General features: G+C 34.4%; 1 protein-coding gene across 1 annotated transcript in view; it reads right to left on the bottom strand.

Moving 5' to 3' along the window:
• Positions 1–16297, bottom strand: part of LRP1B (low density lipoprotein receptor-related protein 1B) — a 582545-nt gene that overhangs the window by 182829 nt on the left and 383419 nt on the right. The window contains exons 35-40 of the mRNA XM_010575228.1: positions 14410–14541; positions 7060–7194; positions 6515–6644; positions 1182–1308; positions 880–1031; positions 464–588 (exon numbers count right to left, since the gene is read on the bottom strand). Of these exons, the coding sequence (XP_010573530.1) occupies positions 464–588; positions 880–1031; positions 1182–1308; positions 6515–6644; positions 7060–7194; positions 14410–14541 (801 nt within the window). The remainder of the gene's footprint in view (positions 1–463; positions 589–879; positions 1032–1181; positions 1309–6514; positions 6645–7059; positions 7195–14409; positions 14542–16297) is intronic.

Here is a 16297-nt window from a genome sequence, read left to right on the forward strand (position 1 = left end):
TCAAACCCAAGTAATTTCAGGAAATAAATATTTGAGACACAGAGGCTGGGAATTTCTAGCTGTGAAAAAAAAATTCTGGTTTGCTTTCCAATAGAAATCTGAGACTGCCTGAGATTACTGCTATTTAAAGCACAGTTCAAGGTCCCTCTCATTCCTAAGACTGTTTTTTGCTTTTTTTTTTTTTTTTAAAGAAAAAAAGAAATGAAACACAAACCACCCACCAAACCTGGAATGATAGGAAGTGTTTTGGGTTTAGATTTTTACCTTAAAACACTCAGAAGAATTCTAGTAGAATTTGTACTGTATGTTTTCTTTAGGACATTAATTTTAGCTTAAAAAAAATACTTCAAGAGTAAAAAGTGGAGATAAAATCAGTGATTACTTAACTTTTGGTATGCGCTAATATACATAAAATTAGCAGGTGATATTAAAACAATTAATAGCATCCTTAAGAACAGCCAACCTTTCTCTCGTGCTCTATTAAAGACTTTCACTTCCTTCAGGTTTATTCCAAGGCCAGTCCTCATGGTCACAGCATCCGTGGCCTCATTCTTGTGGCCTCTTCTAATAGAGCCATTTGCATGTGCTCTGCCAAAAAAGTTGAAGATGTCTCATCAACAATCCTCAACTAATTCACACCAAAGAAATGACTGAAGGGCAGTGGAGAGTTCACCTAACATAAGGTGAAGAAACCTATTCTCATCTATGACACTGATATGCTTTAGCTTTCAGCATCAGAAATGCCCTTTCTTTGGAAATTGCATAGGTTTCTGCGATCCATTCTGTGACCTTGCTAAGGAATGGCTAATCCTACAAAGGTGAAGCACCTGGCACTGAAATAACATTTTGAGACTCAAACACTTACGAAAAATAAATTACCTGTCAGACCAGTAGATGTAAGCTCCAAACACCGCGACTGAAAACATATCCACATTGCTCCCTGACAGCACAATCTCCCGATTCCCTCCACTCTCAAGGTCAATTCTTTCTATCTTGTCGGTACGAGCATCACACCAATATAATTTATTTTCCTAAAGATTAATTTTAAAGGAAACATCAACAGTCTTGTCCAAGTATTTAATTAAGAGTTATTAAGATTACATCAAAGTGGAAGACCAGCTGGCTTTAATGAAACATAATACTGTACATTTTAACATATACTGGAAGACAGAGGAACACACCTCATAGTCGATGGAAATCCCATTAGGCCACGCAATCCCCAGGCTCACAAGCACAACCTTCTCAGACCCATCTAAGTGTGCTTTGCCTATGCAAGGAGTCTGTCCCCACTCTGTCCAAAATAAATACCTAAAATGTTGTAGAAATTACCAATTAAAATCTAGCATCAAAATAAGAGTTGAAAATACGTAATGCTGTACTTCATTTGCAAACAAAATGCACCATTACCATTAAATATGTATTTAAAAAACGTGATAAGGCTCATGTCTCTAAATAATCTTAAGAGATTAAATGTCTCATAATATTTGTTTCATAGAACACTATGTTGAAAGATTTTTTGCAAATTATATATATGAAGTAATTCTTAAAACTGTATGCGATCAGTCAATATGCAATTCTATTCCTTAAAGAATTCAGGTTTGTGCTTGGAAAAATAAAAGCAAATTAGAAAAAAAATTACTGGAACAGAAGCTCTCGCATCTAATTACTAACAAATGTGATAATAGAAGAGATGTATGTCTAACTTCAAAATATTTTAAATATGAAGCACTGAGGAGCACTGTGGGAAATGGTAGAGCAAAGGGATTTTATTTGGGAAGAAAATAGTTTTCCTCTTCTCCCTAATGCTCATGGGAAGAATCTGCATCTTACTTATCTAATTTTATATTACTGTATACTTACTGGCACAGTACCATCACTATTTCAGGATAAGATACTAGGTCAAACTTCTGCCATCACCTCCTACTCCTCAACCTGTTGCTTTAGGTATAGCAACATGAGGCCAGTTAATCTACATGGAGCACTTCCTTTACTAAACAGTAACCTATGGAATAGCTTTAACTAAATGTCTACGTGTCTACAAATATACGTATGTACGTATACATATTTGTGTTAAAATGTATTATAAACACACACACAAATATATATATATATATATATTCTGAGCAAGAAACCTCTTTCTAAGATAATATAATTGAGGTCTAGCATATTACTAATTGCCTGAGTAGAAGCATTTTCATAGCAAGTATTCATAAGAACACACTAAAACATTATTTAGTAATACACTGGACACAAAGTTAATAGAACATACAAAACCATTCTCCATTGTTTTTCTCTTTGTGGAATGTATCTATTAGTCTGTTTTTAAAGATTACAAAAGTCTTCTGTGCATTACTAACCAGTTCTACCCCTGACTTGGAAGGGACCTTAAAGATCATCTGGTTCCAACCCCCTGCCATGGGCAGGGACACCTTCCACTAGACCAGGTTGCTCAAAGCCCCATCCAACCTGGCCTTGAGCGCTGCCAGGGATGGGGCATCTACAACCTCTCTGGGCAACCTGTTCCAGTGCCTCACCACTCTCATTTGATTGGATGACTGCAGATACATGAAATAAGGAGGGATAAAAATGGGACACGGGAGAACAAATATGGATCCTATAATCAGCTCATCAAATTTAACTTCTGAAACAGTGTCCACCTTACTTTGGCTCTAATTGTAGGGCTTTCTGGCTATAATATAAACAAATCTGTTCTCTTATTTCTTGACATAGCAAACAGTAATATGAATACTAACTATAATACTTATACTACATTAGGAAATTAAATGCTACATTAGCTAAATTAAAAAGATGGTTTAGAAATGTTAGACTAGACAGTATTAACCAGCTGGATATCAAAAATCACTGCTTAAGTTTAACATAACTTTAACCAGATTACTAACAGCACCCTCTAAAGAGAACTGAACTTGCTTTCAGGCATGTAGTCAGAGGTACTTTCTTAAGACAGGACATCAACTAAACGTTGACTACAGAAAGGCAGGCATTCAATATACTTGAATTAAACATTCTGTGCTCTTTCCTTAGACAAGTTACTCTGAGGGGAAAAAAAACAAAACCAAAACCATAATTAGCAGGTTAAATGAATCCAGAATCCTCCAAAGAAAATCCAGAAAAGCTGCCAAAAACATAAGGCAAGTAACTTAACACTCTCTTAGAGCATTAATGATTACAAATATAATGATACATAAACTTACATGAACTATTAACTAGTACAGAAAAACTTGATCTTCCCATATCTTCTCAAAAGGTCTGGGAAGTACCATCTAAAATACTTGTCTCCTGGACCTTTGCAGGTAGCAATATGCTACCAACACATTTGGTGTGTATACTGCAATGCTAGAACAACTACGACTCAACTTATTTTGGAACTATCCCAAATGTAATTTACATAGCTGACAGAAATGCAAGTGGTGGAAATTTGATGCTGGCCTAGAATCTTCAAAAAAATTTTGGAAAAAAAATTAAATCAGAGTTTAAACTCATCCCCACCCCCCCCGCCCCAAACCCTAAACACAAATGAAATTCCCAAAATGTTTTCAAAGGAGGTATCTTCAAGTCTAAGAATTATTTCAGTATGAGCTTAACTGTATTTCAATCACAATTCTGAGGTTGATCAGAAAGCTATTATTTAATTGGGAAAAAAATCCCATCAGCCAAGTGTATGTTATATGAATAAGAATACCTGATGAGGGACAAAGACACTCCTTTGTAGGACCACACATTCTTAATTTTTTCCTTAGTAACAATAAATAATGTTACCAACCAGCTGAATGCTGACTGCTTTATGTCCTGGTATAACTGTCAGATTCAACGAGACCTAACAACTGCTATTTTCCTCTCTATTCTTATAGCTGTCAACTCAAGCTTCAAGAGAAATGAAGAATGTGAAGTCAGGGTAAGGGGAGGGAAGAATACCTTTGAACGTTTTGCCTCATAAAGGGAAAAGAGATATGACAATAACGTAGAAGGTAAAAAGGCCTTAATCTTCTGGCAGAAAAGTGTATCTGTACTTCACTAGCAAAACAGTGCTATCCTTCTCCTGAAGAAACTTTGATTGGAGACATCTCAAGATATCTTTCTGTGGCATGGTATTAAAAAAGAGAGATGAAGCTTATCTACCTTCAGAGAAGATACACCGCTCTACCAGACATGTAAAACAATTGACTTATCTGTGGTCCTCTCATCCTTCTATGTTTTCTTAAGTATTCTAAACACATTGAAAAACTACCTATAAAACTCAGCAAGATCAAAACATCTAAGGAATGTTTCACAACTGAATTAATTTCTGCATTTAACATTTCTCTCCTTTACTGTTTTTTGTTTCAAGTGCAATAATTTATACTCCTCCAAATTACATTTTAGCCATATTTTATTAATATCTGCTTTTTGGTGGCATTACACTATTCTGTTTTCAGACCTAAGAAGATGGTTCAGTGGCATCTCTAAATATCCATTAACTTAAAAGAAAGAACTGTTTCTTTCCAAAGAATCTTGTTAACGTTGTTGGCTGTCAATTCATCTGCTTATGTGTATGGTAAAATGAAACCATGAACTGTTGAGCCAGAAAGCATCATGTGAAAATATTGTCATTAAAATAAAAAAATCCACACTTAAGTAAAAAAGCAACTTTGCTATCAATAGCAGTATTAGATATTATTCTGTCAAGGTTTCTGCATTTACTCTTCCCTATGGCAATTGTTAAATGCTGGATCTCAGCTACAATCCATCTTTCCTCTTCAAATGCTGCAGAAGAACTGATTATACTTTTTACAATTTCTAGTTGAAAATAATGCATTTTTTTAATGTAATTCATATTATTTTAATATCTAAGTATTCTGCAGAGAAACTGCACCTGCTGCACTTAGTCCTCAGAGACTTCACAGGGGCTTTTCTTTTCCTTTGATGTAAGGGGTGAAAACCTAACTGTATAAATGTACAGCAAATACATTATATAGATGTTGAAGAAAATTATACTGTAAATTAATTCTTGTTTTGAAGAAGTTTGGTCTACCCTTCTGGTTAGAAGCATTTTATCAGGCTTCTGTGTACTTACCTTCAAAAGTTTTTTGTTTTTTTTTTAAATTTTGTTTCTAACAGAAAAGCACAGATATTCTGGTACATTAAAGACAAAAATATACTAATTAATTCAGCCAGATCCTGACTAGGATCTGAAGAAGATCCTACTCTGAAGAACAGCATTAATCCTAAACTGTTAGCAGATACTGTCAAGCAACCAGTGGTGCTATACGAACAGAGCTGTAATGATTTGTGGCAAAAGCTATTACATTATGCAGAAAATAAAATCAGTTATTGCTTTCACCTTCATTCTTAAATACATTAAGTTGCAATGCTTTAGTCTGCAAAACACACAGATTGCTATGTCTAAATTCTCATAGAAGAAACCATGCCAAAGTTCCAAATGGCATTTTGCATCACTGGTATCAATTTGGCCTCAGTGAGAAGTCAGACTTCTTCATTACTATGGCTGCAAACTCCTCTGAGTACAGAGACTGCTTTCCTGAAAATAGTGAGATAGTGATTTGATTGAATCTGGGGAAAATGAGCTACAGTGTCATCTCTGGCTTTGGGGGAAGGCAGTTGCTCAAATAATTCTTTTAAGATTTTGATGCACACCGTTTAGCACTTCCGTTTTAGCAGGGTAAGTGTAGCAGTTAAATCCATTGAGTCTTGCTTATATGCCTTTTCCTCAGAAAGTACATTTCATATTTCCATTAAAAAAAAAAGAAAAAAGATGGGTATTCTTTGCAGAATTTACTGCTTCTGTTTTAGTTGTAGCTCTGCTAACAATAGTTTTGAAGCTGGAAGGGGACAGAACATCTTCTATTTCTGTTAATGTTGCCGTGTAGTCCCTACTCTAAACAAACAGTTGGATGAATACAGATGTCATTTTTGACAACTCTTACTCTTACCCACACGCTTCATCTCACTTTACTTTCAGCTACCCTGAGCAATCTCCCTGGTTGTAGCAGTGGGCTATTACATGATACTAGAATTTATAACTACCACGGATTACACTGTTCTATGATTTCATTTGTGATATCGAGGTCTAGTGGAAGATGTTCCTGCCCGTGACAGGGGGGTTGGAAGTAGATGATCTTCAAGGTCCCTTCCAACCATTCTATGACTCTATGATTAGCTAATGGGACTTCCTTGGATTTGCTGGAAACTTAAGAACAGATTTAAGCATGCTTCCAAGCAAGGTCTAAACTTCAGTTGAAATAACTATCTTAGAAAATGAAAAGTATTTTGCAAAGAAAGTACAGCATGTCACACATACAGAGACCAATGAAAAAGCTCAGAGTATGGTAAGAATAACATGTCCTTTCACCTGTGCTTAGTTACAGTACAATAGTTTCCAATACAATCCTTTCTGGTTTTATTAAATGCTTATCTATTAGGATGAAGGCCTCGGTTTAGTTATCTAAGAGCTTCAGTGCTAGCATGCAAACTTTAAAAGTAGCCATGGTCATGTTACCCTTTTTCTGGGTGTACCGCAATAGATCTTGGCTGGTCCAAACCCTGGGATATAATTACATATCGGAATGAGCCGTTGAGCCTGGCAACTTCAATTAAGTTGAAGCCATGATCCGTCCAATAAATGTTACCTAGGAAAAATACCTTGAAGTTACTGGAAAAAGAAAAGACTACTTGAAAAGTATTTGAATGTTAAAGTGTGTGAGTTAGGACCAGAAACTAACTGCTGTATTTTAACTTGTATGTATCTTATGTTTGTAATTTGTAGTCTTATTCAGCCTTCTGTTTTAAAGTGCAAACTTGTATTCATGGTTGTCACAGTTGAGACTGTCCATCTAAGAAATAGCGTCCAAGATATTTAAATAATTTCTCTGTCTTTAGTAAAACTGCAAAAACCAGTGGCGGTATCTTCAAAGAAAAATCTCTAAACGTTTGGAATATTAGAAATCAGAGCTGAAAGCAAACCAGGTTATTTAGTCTTGAGCTGAAGATGCAAGAGCATACTGTCAGAAATCATGACAATTCCTGAAGCAGGCTCAGACCTACCTGCTATCCAGTCCACTGCAATGCCTTCAACTCTTCCCAAACCGTTTGTAACAATGTCTTCTTTCCATGTTTGGTCTCGTTTAGATCTGCTAATTTTGTTGAAACCCATGTCTGTCCAATAGATTGTATCATTTCCTATAAAATACATGGCAATGATTCTTAGATTAATTCAGTTGCTTCAGTCCAAGTATCTACAAGAGTAACTGTAAAAACTGCCAATTATAACATATTAATATGTCTCAGAGTAAACAGAAGAATGGTATCAAAGCTATCATCTTTAATTCCTCATTCTTTTTCCATTTTAAAAATTTTATTTAAAATAATTAAATCAGAATTCTAGGTTTTCTACTGGTTATTTAGTACCGCACATATAACACAATAGGGCCATGACAACAGATGGAAGCTACTACCACTGTTAAAAATCATGATAAGTATGTTGTTTGGGTTTTTTTTCCTAATGGGATAAATGCTTGAAAACTGTATTATTTTGTTTATTAATCACTATTCCAAAATATTTAGGAGTCTGAAAAACTACAGTGTAAAACAGCCTACAGAGTCTTTTCCTTCAGCAATCATACAGGTTGAATTTTGGCAGTATAAAAAAATTTAACTAGAAAAAAAAAAGTGTGACATCTGAGAGTGATATACTGATAAAGAATAAAAAACTGACTCTATCCACAATTCATCTTTTATTTTAAATGTCCTGACAAGCTTTCACTAAGAGTCTTTTTTGGTGTTTCAAGGCATTTCAGCTGTCTTCCCTGCCATTCTGCTGCAGTGGGCTGCAGCAGTTGGTGGAAGAGAAGGACCACTATGTAGTCTTTGAGTACAACCTATTATCACTGACCTTTTAAACTCGTCAGGCAGGCCAAGAACTTGGGAGTGGCCAAAGCACAGACATGCACTCCCCTCTGTTGCCACAAAGTACCCTTGATAAAGAGATGGGGCAAACAAAGCGGTGATGTCTCTCAAGCAGAATTCTCTGTATTTCTATGGACAGAGCTCTGAGTTAACAACCCAGCTATGCTACAACGCACATTCTGGTTTCAAAGGCGTCAGTTGGGGACCTCCTGAGTGAGCTATTTTGTCTGGGAAAGACATTGCTCAGAGATAAGTAATAATTGTTCCTTTATTTGTTCATACCTTATATATCTGCTCTTGATTCCATAAGAGAAAGAGAGAGAGAATGTGTGTGCATTTATCTATTTCCCTCTATAAATATAGACATGTTACTTATATAAAAAATATTTCTATATCTACATATTTATACAAGTATATACACATATATACACACATATACATGTATATATACATATATATACACGTGCGTGTGTGTCTGTGTAAATATATATATAAAAAAGAAAAGAGAAGAACAAAACTTACACAGATAACAGTCAATTCCAAGACCAGATCAGTTTGGTATGCTCAAGAACCCTAGCCACACTACCAATAAAAAAAATGACAAATTCTGACTTCCAAGTATCCCAAACATATAGTTTGATTATCACATACGGGAGGCATGTATTTTGCTACTTATTTCAAATGAGTAAAAAAATTACACAGATCTTAATACTAGTTGCACATATAGTCAACAATAAGATACTGATCTATGACTGTATGCAAGTGTATGCCAAACACCCTTCAGTGGAATATGAGATATACAGAATTACTACAGAGTCTTATCTGAAAGTACATAGTTAATAAAAAAAAAAATTCTATCTATTATGTTTAACAACTGGATAAGACATTCTAGAAGTGAATTTTATGTATTTCATATTACAGTTCAATTCATCTCCATAAAAATAAACCACTTTGTATTCATACTATGACTATTTAAGTGAGCCACATGAGCAAGAATCCACATAACAGCTTAGAAACTGTTATAAGAACACAGAGATCTCTGTGGTTTCACTTCCATGACTAAATCGTAATGTATGCAGCACAACTGACTTCCTAGTGCTGTTTTCCTAAAATAGTGTTTTTCAGTAATCCAAAAATTCAAACAACTGAGTTACCTGGATTTGCTTCTAGATAATCACGTGTTAAAGAGATAAAAACAATTTAAAAAATCATATTTCTCTTTAAAATATATCATTACACACAACAACCATTAAAAGTCTATCTAAATTACTTTTTATATATTATTATATAGTAATATAAATTATATAACTTACTTTCGGTAAAATGCAGTATTTTATGACCTAGCTTTGTTTTGTTAATGATCAAAATTGTTCCTTAATACACAATATACCTGACCTGAATACAAACAGGTAGAAAGCAACTAATGGCTATGCACATACAAAAAAGGATGGTGAGAAGATACAAAATCATGGAGATGTGCAGATGTAACTTCAGAGATATAAAAATACTTCCCAATAATAAAGGAAAACACATTTTCAAGATAAATATTACAAGGAATACTATTTTAACAGTCAATTTGTTTGTCAAATTGTTTTTTTATTTAATTGGTAGTGTTCCTGTAAAATGACCAGAATTTTTAAGCAGAATGTATCTGTTCTACAAAAAAAATTACGTAAGTAGTTTTGGGACTGCAACTAATCAGGGAAACTCAAGTAATATTTGCTGTGTTGGAGGAAGTTCACAAAGCACATGCGGTTCACTGCTTCTAGAAAGTATCCTTAAAAGTAAATGCTAACAGCTTGAGTATGTAAAGATAATAATTATCAAGCCATGCATGGATATTAAACCTCAGCTAACACATGATTTCCTTAAAATTATCATATTCTTTTACAGTCCTACACCTCACTTGCCTACATTTTGTATCCTGAATTACATATTCATTAAACATACTTGTAAAATGTATTGACTATGAAATTTTCATATAATTGTTCAAAGATGGTCCAAGTAAAAAAAAAAACAACCAACCAAAAACAACCCACAAAACTTTGTTTTTTTTTTTTTGAAGTACCAATAAAGGTTATTTATTCACAGCAATGCAAAATTTTCCAGTCACTATGTTCCACACATTACATTGCAGAGTATTTTTTTTATTTTTCAGGTACTTCATGACAGCTTAAGAAAAGAAAAAAACAACACTCTTTTGCTGTACAGTGTGAAAATTTCCAACGAATTTACTGTCACCAAATTAATAAAGATCCATGTGGGTTTCAAATACACATGATACTACAGCATTTGCTGAGTTTCAATTTGCACTTGGATACAGATGGTATGATCCAAATGACAAACCCTTCTCATTTTATGGAGACCGCAATTTTATGGGTTCCTTCCTGTTAATAAACAAAGTTTGCTGTATCTCAATAAATCATGGAGTAATATTCTCAGTAGGACTCAACCACTGAAGACTCATGCTGGGCAGAATAAGTTAACAGGAATTCAGCTTAAGCAATTAGCCTTTATTTTGTTGTAGTCTGTTCACTTATAAAAGTGGATGATGTTTTCACAGATCTGTGTGTCAATGCTGTCTCTGTCAGGTAGCACTATTAATATTATAATAGCACAAACCTGTTTTATTTTCCCAATTACTCTGAAAAATAACAGACGTGGAGACAAAAACTCTTCAGCATCTGGTTCCTGAAGTCAGTTGTGGCTTCAGACAGATGGAAAGAAGGCCTATACTCAAATTCGAGCCTTCAGTATCTATTTACCTATTCTATTGCTGGATTCTGAAGAGGATTACTACCCGGAAATGACAGTTGCCATAAAATGGGAAACAACTGTCTGCAACTTTACACAGCTTCCACAAGCATTTTGCTAAGTGGTGAGCATTAGTAACCATGGCCTCACATTGACATCCACAGGCAGCTTATCAGCAAACACTGGAAATTAATTCCATTTAATGCATTAGTATTTTGCCAATAAAAGCCTGTAACTCAAAATTCAACATACGAACTATTTGCTGAATATTACCCCTTTTGTCAGGCTTTGTCAGCTTAGTCTGTAAATGTTCAAAATGCTTATTTCAACAAAGAGAGTAGAATCTATTCTCCTCCCACCTATACACACCTGTATGCACACCACAGATACAAATGGCTGGAGGCACAATGATAGCATGAGTAAGAGGGGGACAGAAAACGGAGACAAGAGTGTGGAAAAATATGTGACAGAACACGTCTGGGTTCCCAGACCCCACAAGCAAAACCCCCATTCAGCGAAATTCAGTGACGGACTGGGAAGACTTCGCTTTTCACAGAAGCAAAGTCTTGCAACTCCTAAGCTGTTTCTGAGATGAACTACTGCAGAACTGAAAAAGGCTCAATAATAACACTGTGTTATTTCAAAACTATCAACAATTTCAACTATTAGTCCACATTTATGGTGGTTTTTTGGCACTAATGAAAATATTCATGTAACCACTCTACGTTGTTGTACTTTAAAAAGACAGAAATGCTACTATCCATTAAGTAGTTTGTGCCCTCTAAGTCAGTAGGAGTTAAGATAGTGTCTCCTGATGAACAGGATCACTTTCTTGAAGACATAGTTCTACCCATCCATTTAAAGATCATCATTCTGCAAATAAACATGGTGTTCTTGTTTCTTCAATACACAGAATGCTCTTGATGTCTAAAATACAATAGTGTTTCTCTGCCATGCAGGTTCTCCTCCAACCAGACCAAGCTAAAGTACAGAGAATTTCCCATCATGTGAAATAACAATTTTAACAAATGCAAACTAAAAACTAAGGTAAAAAGTACGGTGAGCTTCCTGGAACAATCTTGAGAGGAAAAAACAATGGGCATTTGCCTGACATACTGTGAAGAAGTCTTCAGCAGCAGGGAAGAATCTATGCCGTTATCTTTAACAATACAGAAATGAAAGGCTACTAGGATCACACTCAGTTTTATAAACCTATGTCTTAAATAACACTGGGAACCCCACTCCCTAATGACCTCTAAAAAAGTCCAAAGGTCAAAACCACTCTTGCAGTACTTTAATGAGAATTTAGAAGTATCAAGACAGAGAGAAAAAAGGTACGTTTATCTTCTAGTTCTTTCACGTCTGCAAAAAATATTGCCATAAGTCTTTCAACTATGATACGCTATACTACTAGAATATGTTAATATATTTTAGCCACTTAACATTCCTAAACATTACTGAGAGTAGATCAGAATTTAGGAATGTTTCACGATTACGAATGAAAGGCAAGCAACAGTCACTAAGTGAAAAAAAAACAAGATGAAATCTGAAAGTACCTCCACTTGCTTTCTGAACCATATTTGATGAACAAAGGTTTCAGGAATGAATTCAGAAAATTCAAGGTAACGTATCAAAATGAGAAAAACAATTGCTTTTAAAGCTGCAATGCAGTTGAAAGCTATACTCTAACTTTTTACAACACAGTATCCCCTTGTGATTTCACTCCTACAGAACATTTACATTCATGTTTAGCAATGCATTTGTCACTGTCAGTCGTATTCATGTTCCCTGTGCTGTAACTGATCATCATGCAAGCTGGCAATTGAGTGGGAAACCTCACTCAATTTCATCCTTCCTCAAACCTCATTTTTCCAAAAAGCTAAAAATCAGCACATGCATCTTATTCTTTCAAAATACTAATTTGATGTCAACTAGTGAAGTCCAAATGAAGCTCTCTGAAATAGGAGCTAGTATATCCTATAAGTAGACTATGCTAAAAAAATCTCAAAGCTAAAGAAAACACAAGATGCAAAATCCCCAATAAAATCCTAGTATCAGTATATTAGAATTAAAAGGTCAAATTTCAGATTTTTGCATTACATATCATAATTTTGTAAAGCTTGCAAGACTGGAATCAAAAATTGGTATTTTTTAAGGTAACTATAGTATGATAAAAATATAAACCCTGGAAAACACAATTGCATTGCCTTAGTACTCTCTGTCATGAACATGCATAGCTACCACTTCATCTATTCCTGGAAAGATACAGGATGATAGAGAAGTCAGCTGTATCATTGTCCTTCCCATCTAAGATATGTGTATAAAGGCATTGGCTTCTAAGTGATTTTTGTGTCTCAGCAGACTGTGACTGAACTATACCTATGATATAACAAAAGCTCTGAATATTAGCTGTCACTGATTTGAAAGCAAAATATACAAGTATGAGGGCACTGTAAAATGTTGAGTGAACTTGGAATTTTGCTAGGCAGAGTAGACGTACAAGAGCATCAGTGAAGACAGGCCAAAACCAGAGAAGACATTAATGAATTTAACTCCTAACCTCTTAAGAAAAGATTACTGATATTTGTGTGATGAAGTAGTCAAACAGAACAAGCAGAAAAAGGTCTGGTTTTAATAGGAAGGCATATATTAACATATACTTAAGCAAAAACTTAGGATCTGTCAATGCTGAAGTCCCAGGGAGAATTTATTTCAAAATGAAAAATGAGTATGACAAAATAATTGCATGTTTCAGGAAGCCAATGTCCATATGTATATAACATAGCTAACTTAAAATTTTATTTCTAAACTGCTAGCTCATAAACTCAATGGGTAACAAAAACAGCCCATGAGAAAATCAGTTTAGAAGGAAGGCTGGTCAAAGAGCTAATGGGTTAAAAATATGGAGATACAAGATGTATTCAGGTCAGTACTTGATCACAGATTTCTTATTTTCTGTAAACCAAACAAAAATTCCTAATATCTTTGAAGATATTCAGACACCTTATCATACCAATGGGGGTATCGTACCTGCTTTTCAGGATCTGATCCTTAATTTCTTTCCACTTTCTTTCACAGGCATGCAAAACAAACCTCCTAATTTCATAGGAAATTTGTGAGGCTATCTAAACTAAAACCTGTTTGTTATTTATAACACTGCAGCGGAAAGTTATGCAGTGTACTTAAGATAGAAATGCCTGTTCTTCAGGCTGTTAGAGCACCCGCTTCTAAAAGGAAGAAACAGATACAGAGTTGGTTTGTACGCTGCAATGAAGTGGCTGACCTTTACTGGACAGAAAGAAAACTATTCCACTCAGCTGTCAAAACCACCTGCTAGGTACAATACATAGGACTAAGAAAATTCAGTGGACAAAAATGTCCTAACAGGAACAAGCTTTTTTCTATGAAAAAGGAACTAGTGAAACCTGCTTTCCTACAGATTTATGACCACTTTCTGTAAAACCACCAGTTTCCTACTCAAGATCTCAGTGATCTCTCCATTGAAAAACAGTGGATAGTGCTGCTAATGCAATCTACATACACATAATACATGCTTTTCTATTTACTGTAAATAATAAACAGCTAGAGGTTAACTATGTAACACACAATCAGCTTCCAATTCCTTTAAATACAGCTGTAATTACTTAGAAGGTTTGAAAACTCGTGGTTTATTTCATTTATAAGAAGAGTATCCAGTATTTACCATACATACAATAAACTATACATAATATTTACCTGCATGGAAGTCTATGCCCACAGCAAATGAAGTTCCAGAAACAGGCATTAAAGCATCCATTTTATCATTTGGATCAAGAGGAATTCCTCTAATTCCTTCATGAATAGAATACATAAGAAATGATTCAATACCTGGGGGAAAAATAAAATAGCCAATGAGAGCAAAGTGGAGACTTCTACAATTAACAAGACTTGAGGAATTAACAAGCACTAGACATAATTTTCCAATACTGCTCCATAGTTTCCCAGAATGGTAACTGCATCTCTTTGAAAAAACTTCCATGAATTACTATAGTGTATTTCTAATTCAATGATAAATGCAGTCTTACAAAGAGAAGGGAGTCACTGTCCATTTCAAGCATCACCTTATAATTAAGTAATTAGCAGTAATGAAAATTAAAATTTAAGAAGAAAATGTTTTTTAATTATGAAAAATTTAAGAATATTTTCAGTCCAAATCTGCACTTTCTGTACACATTCAGCAAGAGACAATTTTAAAGAACTTGTGGAAAGTAGGACTCAAGACTGTAAATTGTCTTTTGAGGCATGGGATTCATCTTGCCTCTTTTGTCCATGCACACTTCCTTTACAGACAACAGGGAGAAATACATAGTCTTAGTGAACAATGCAGCTGATGCATTTTAAATGCCTACTTTTGTGTTAGATTAATTACACTCCAGATGCACCTATTTCTATTAAGTAGGAAGAAATTCTACTGTGTAGAGGTCTTGTTATGTAGTCATTCCCAGTTTAGATGAATCACACCTAATTGCTGACAACCAAAATGAGAACAAATAATTTGTTGCCCTAATCTGTTCATACTCACTTCTAAGTTTAAGAAAAATTACACAGCATGATGATACTTAATGCATATTACTGAAGAATTTTAACTACTATACACAAAAAAGTTCCTTTTTCTTCACACCAATTCTTTGAAAAATTCTTTGTAAAGATCTAGCTAGTAGAAGACCCTAAGAATGTGAACTAAAAAGTTTCAGGTAGGAAATTAAAAAATTTTCTTCAAAGGAAGAAGAAATCTAGCTAGCAAATGAAAAGAGCAATGCTAAACAAGTATATATGTACAGAATAGCACTTGTCAGTTTTTCTCCATGAATTTTCAAGACAGAATAAAAATGTTTTTGACTCATGACTTTTTTAATTGAAGGAAAATTTAATCATAAAAAGCTCTTATGTTCTAGAAAGCAGCATATCTAGACATAGAGGAGGAACAGATTTCGAATACACAGCATCTACCAGTTTTACCTTAACCCACATCTGAAAGTTATAAATATCTGAAGTAATTGTAAAAGGAAAACCAACTATTTTAAAAAGAAATAAAAAATGTTAAGAACATGTTATTGTCACATATGAAAAGCACCGAAGAAGTAGAAAAGCCACATTTATGTAGCTTAATTCTCCTTCCATGTATACTCTACTATTAACTAGATAAGACAGCAATCCCTCATAGGAATAAATAATATTAAATTTATACAACTATAAGGCACCTTTATCATAAGGCCATTTTGTATTATTCACGCAAAAGTATGACTTTGGTTGTAAGCTATGTTTTGCATTTTTCCTGCTCAAACAGACAAAAGAATAATAATAATAATAAAAAAATACTACTTTGTAGTAAGGGCAATAGAATAGGATGAGATACCCAACTTTTCAGATACTGTAGCCTATAATTTAGTTTAAAGATAAGGTGTGTGACCTTGAAAAAATATGTCCTGCTATTAATGATGGCTCAGACGGTCTACTTTTCTGCCTACATTAAAAAAAAAAAAAGTCATCTTCAGAGTTTCCACTAAAATCTATGCAGAGCTAAATAAAGAAATGAAAAGCTAAATTTAAATTCTGTCCTAACCACAATACACATTTCTCTATT

Source organism: Haliaeetus leucocephalus, unplaced genomic scaffold (assembly GCF_000737465.1).
Source record: "Haliaeetus leucocephalus isolate CR32 unplaced genomic scaffold, Haliaeetus_leucocephalus-4.0 Scaffold451, whole genome shotgun sequence".
NCBI lineage: Eukaryota > Metazoa > Chordata > Aves > Accipitriformes > Accipitridae > Haliaeetus > Haliaeetus leucocephalus.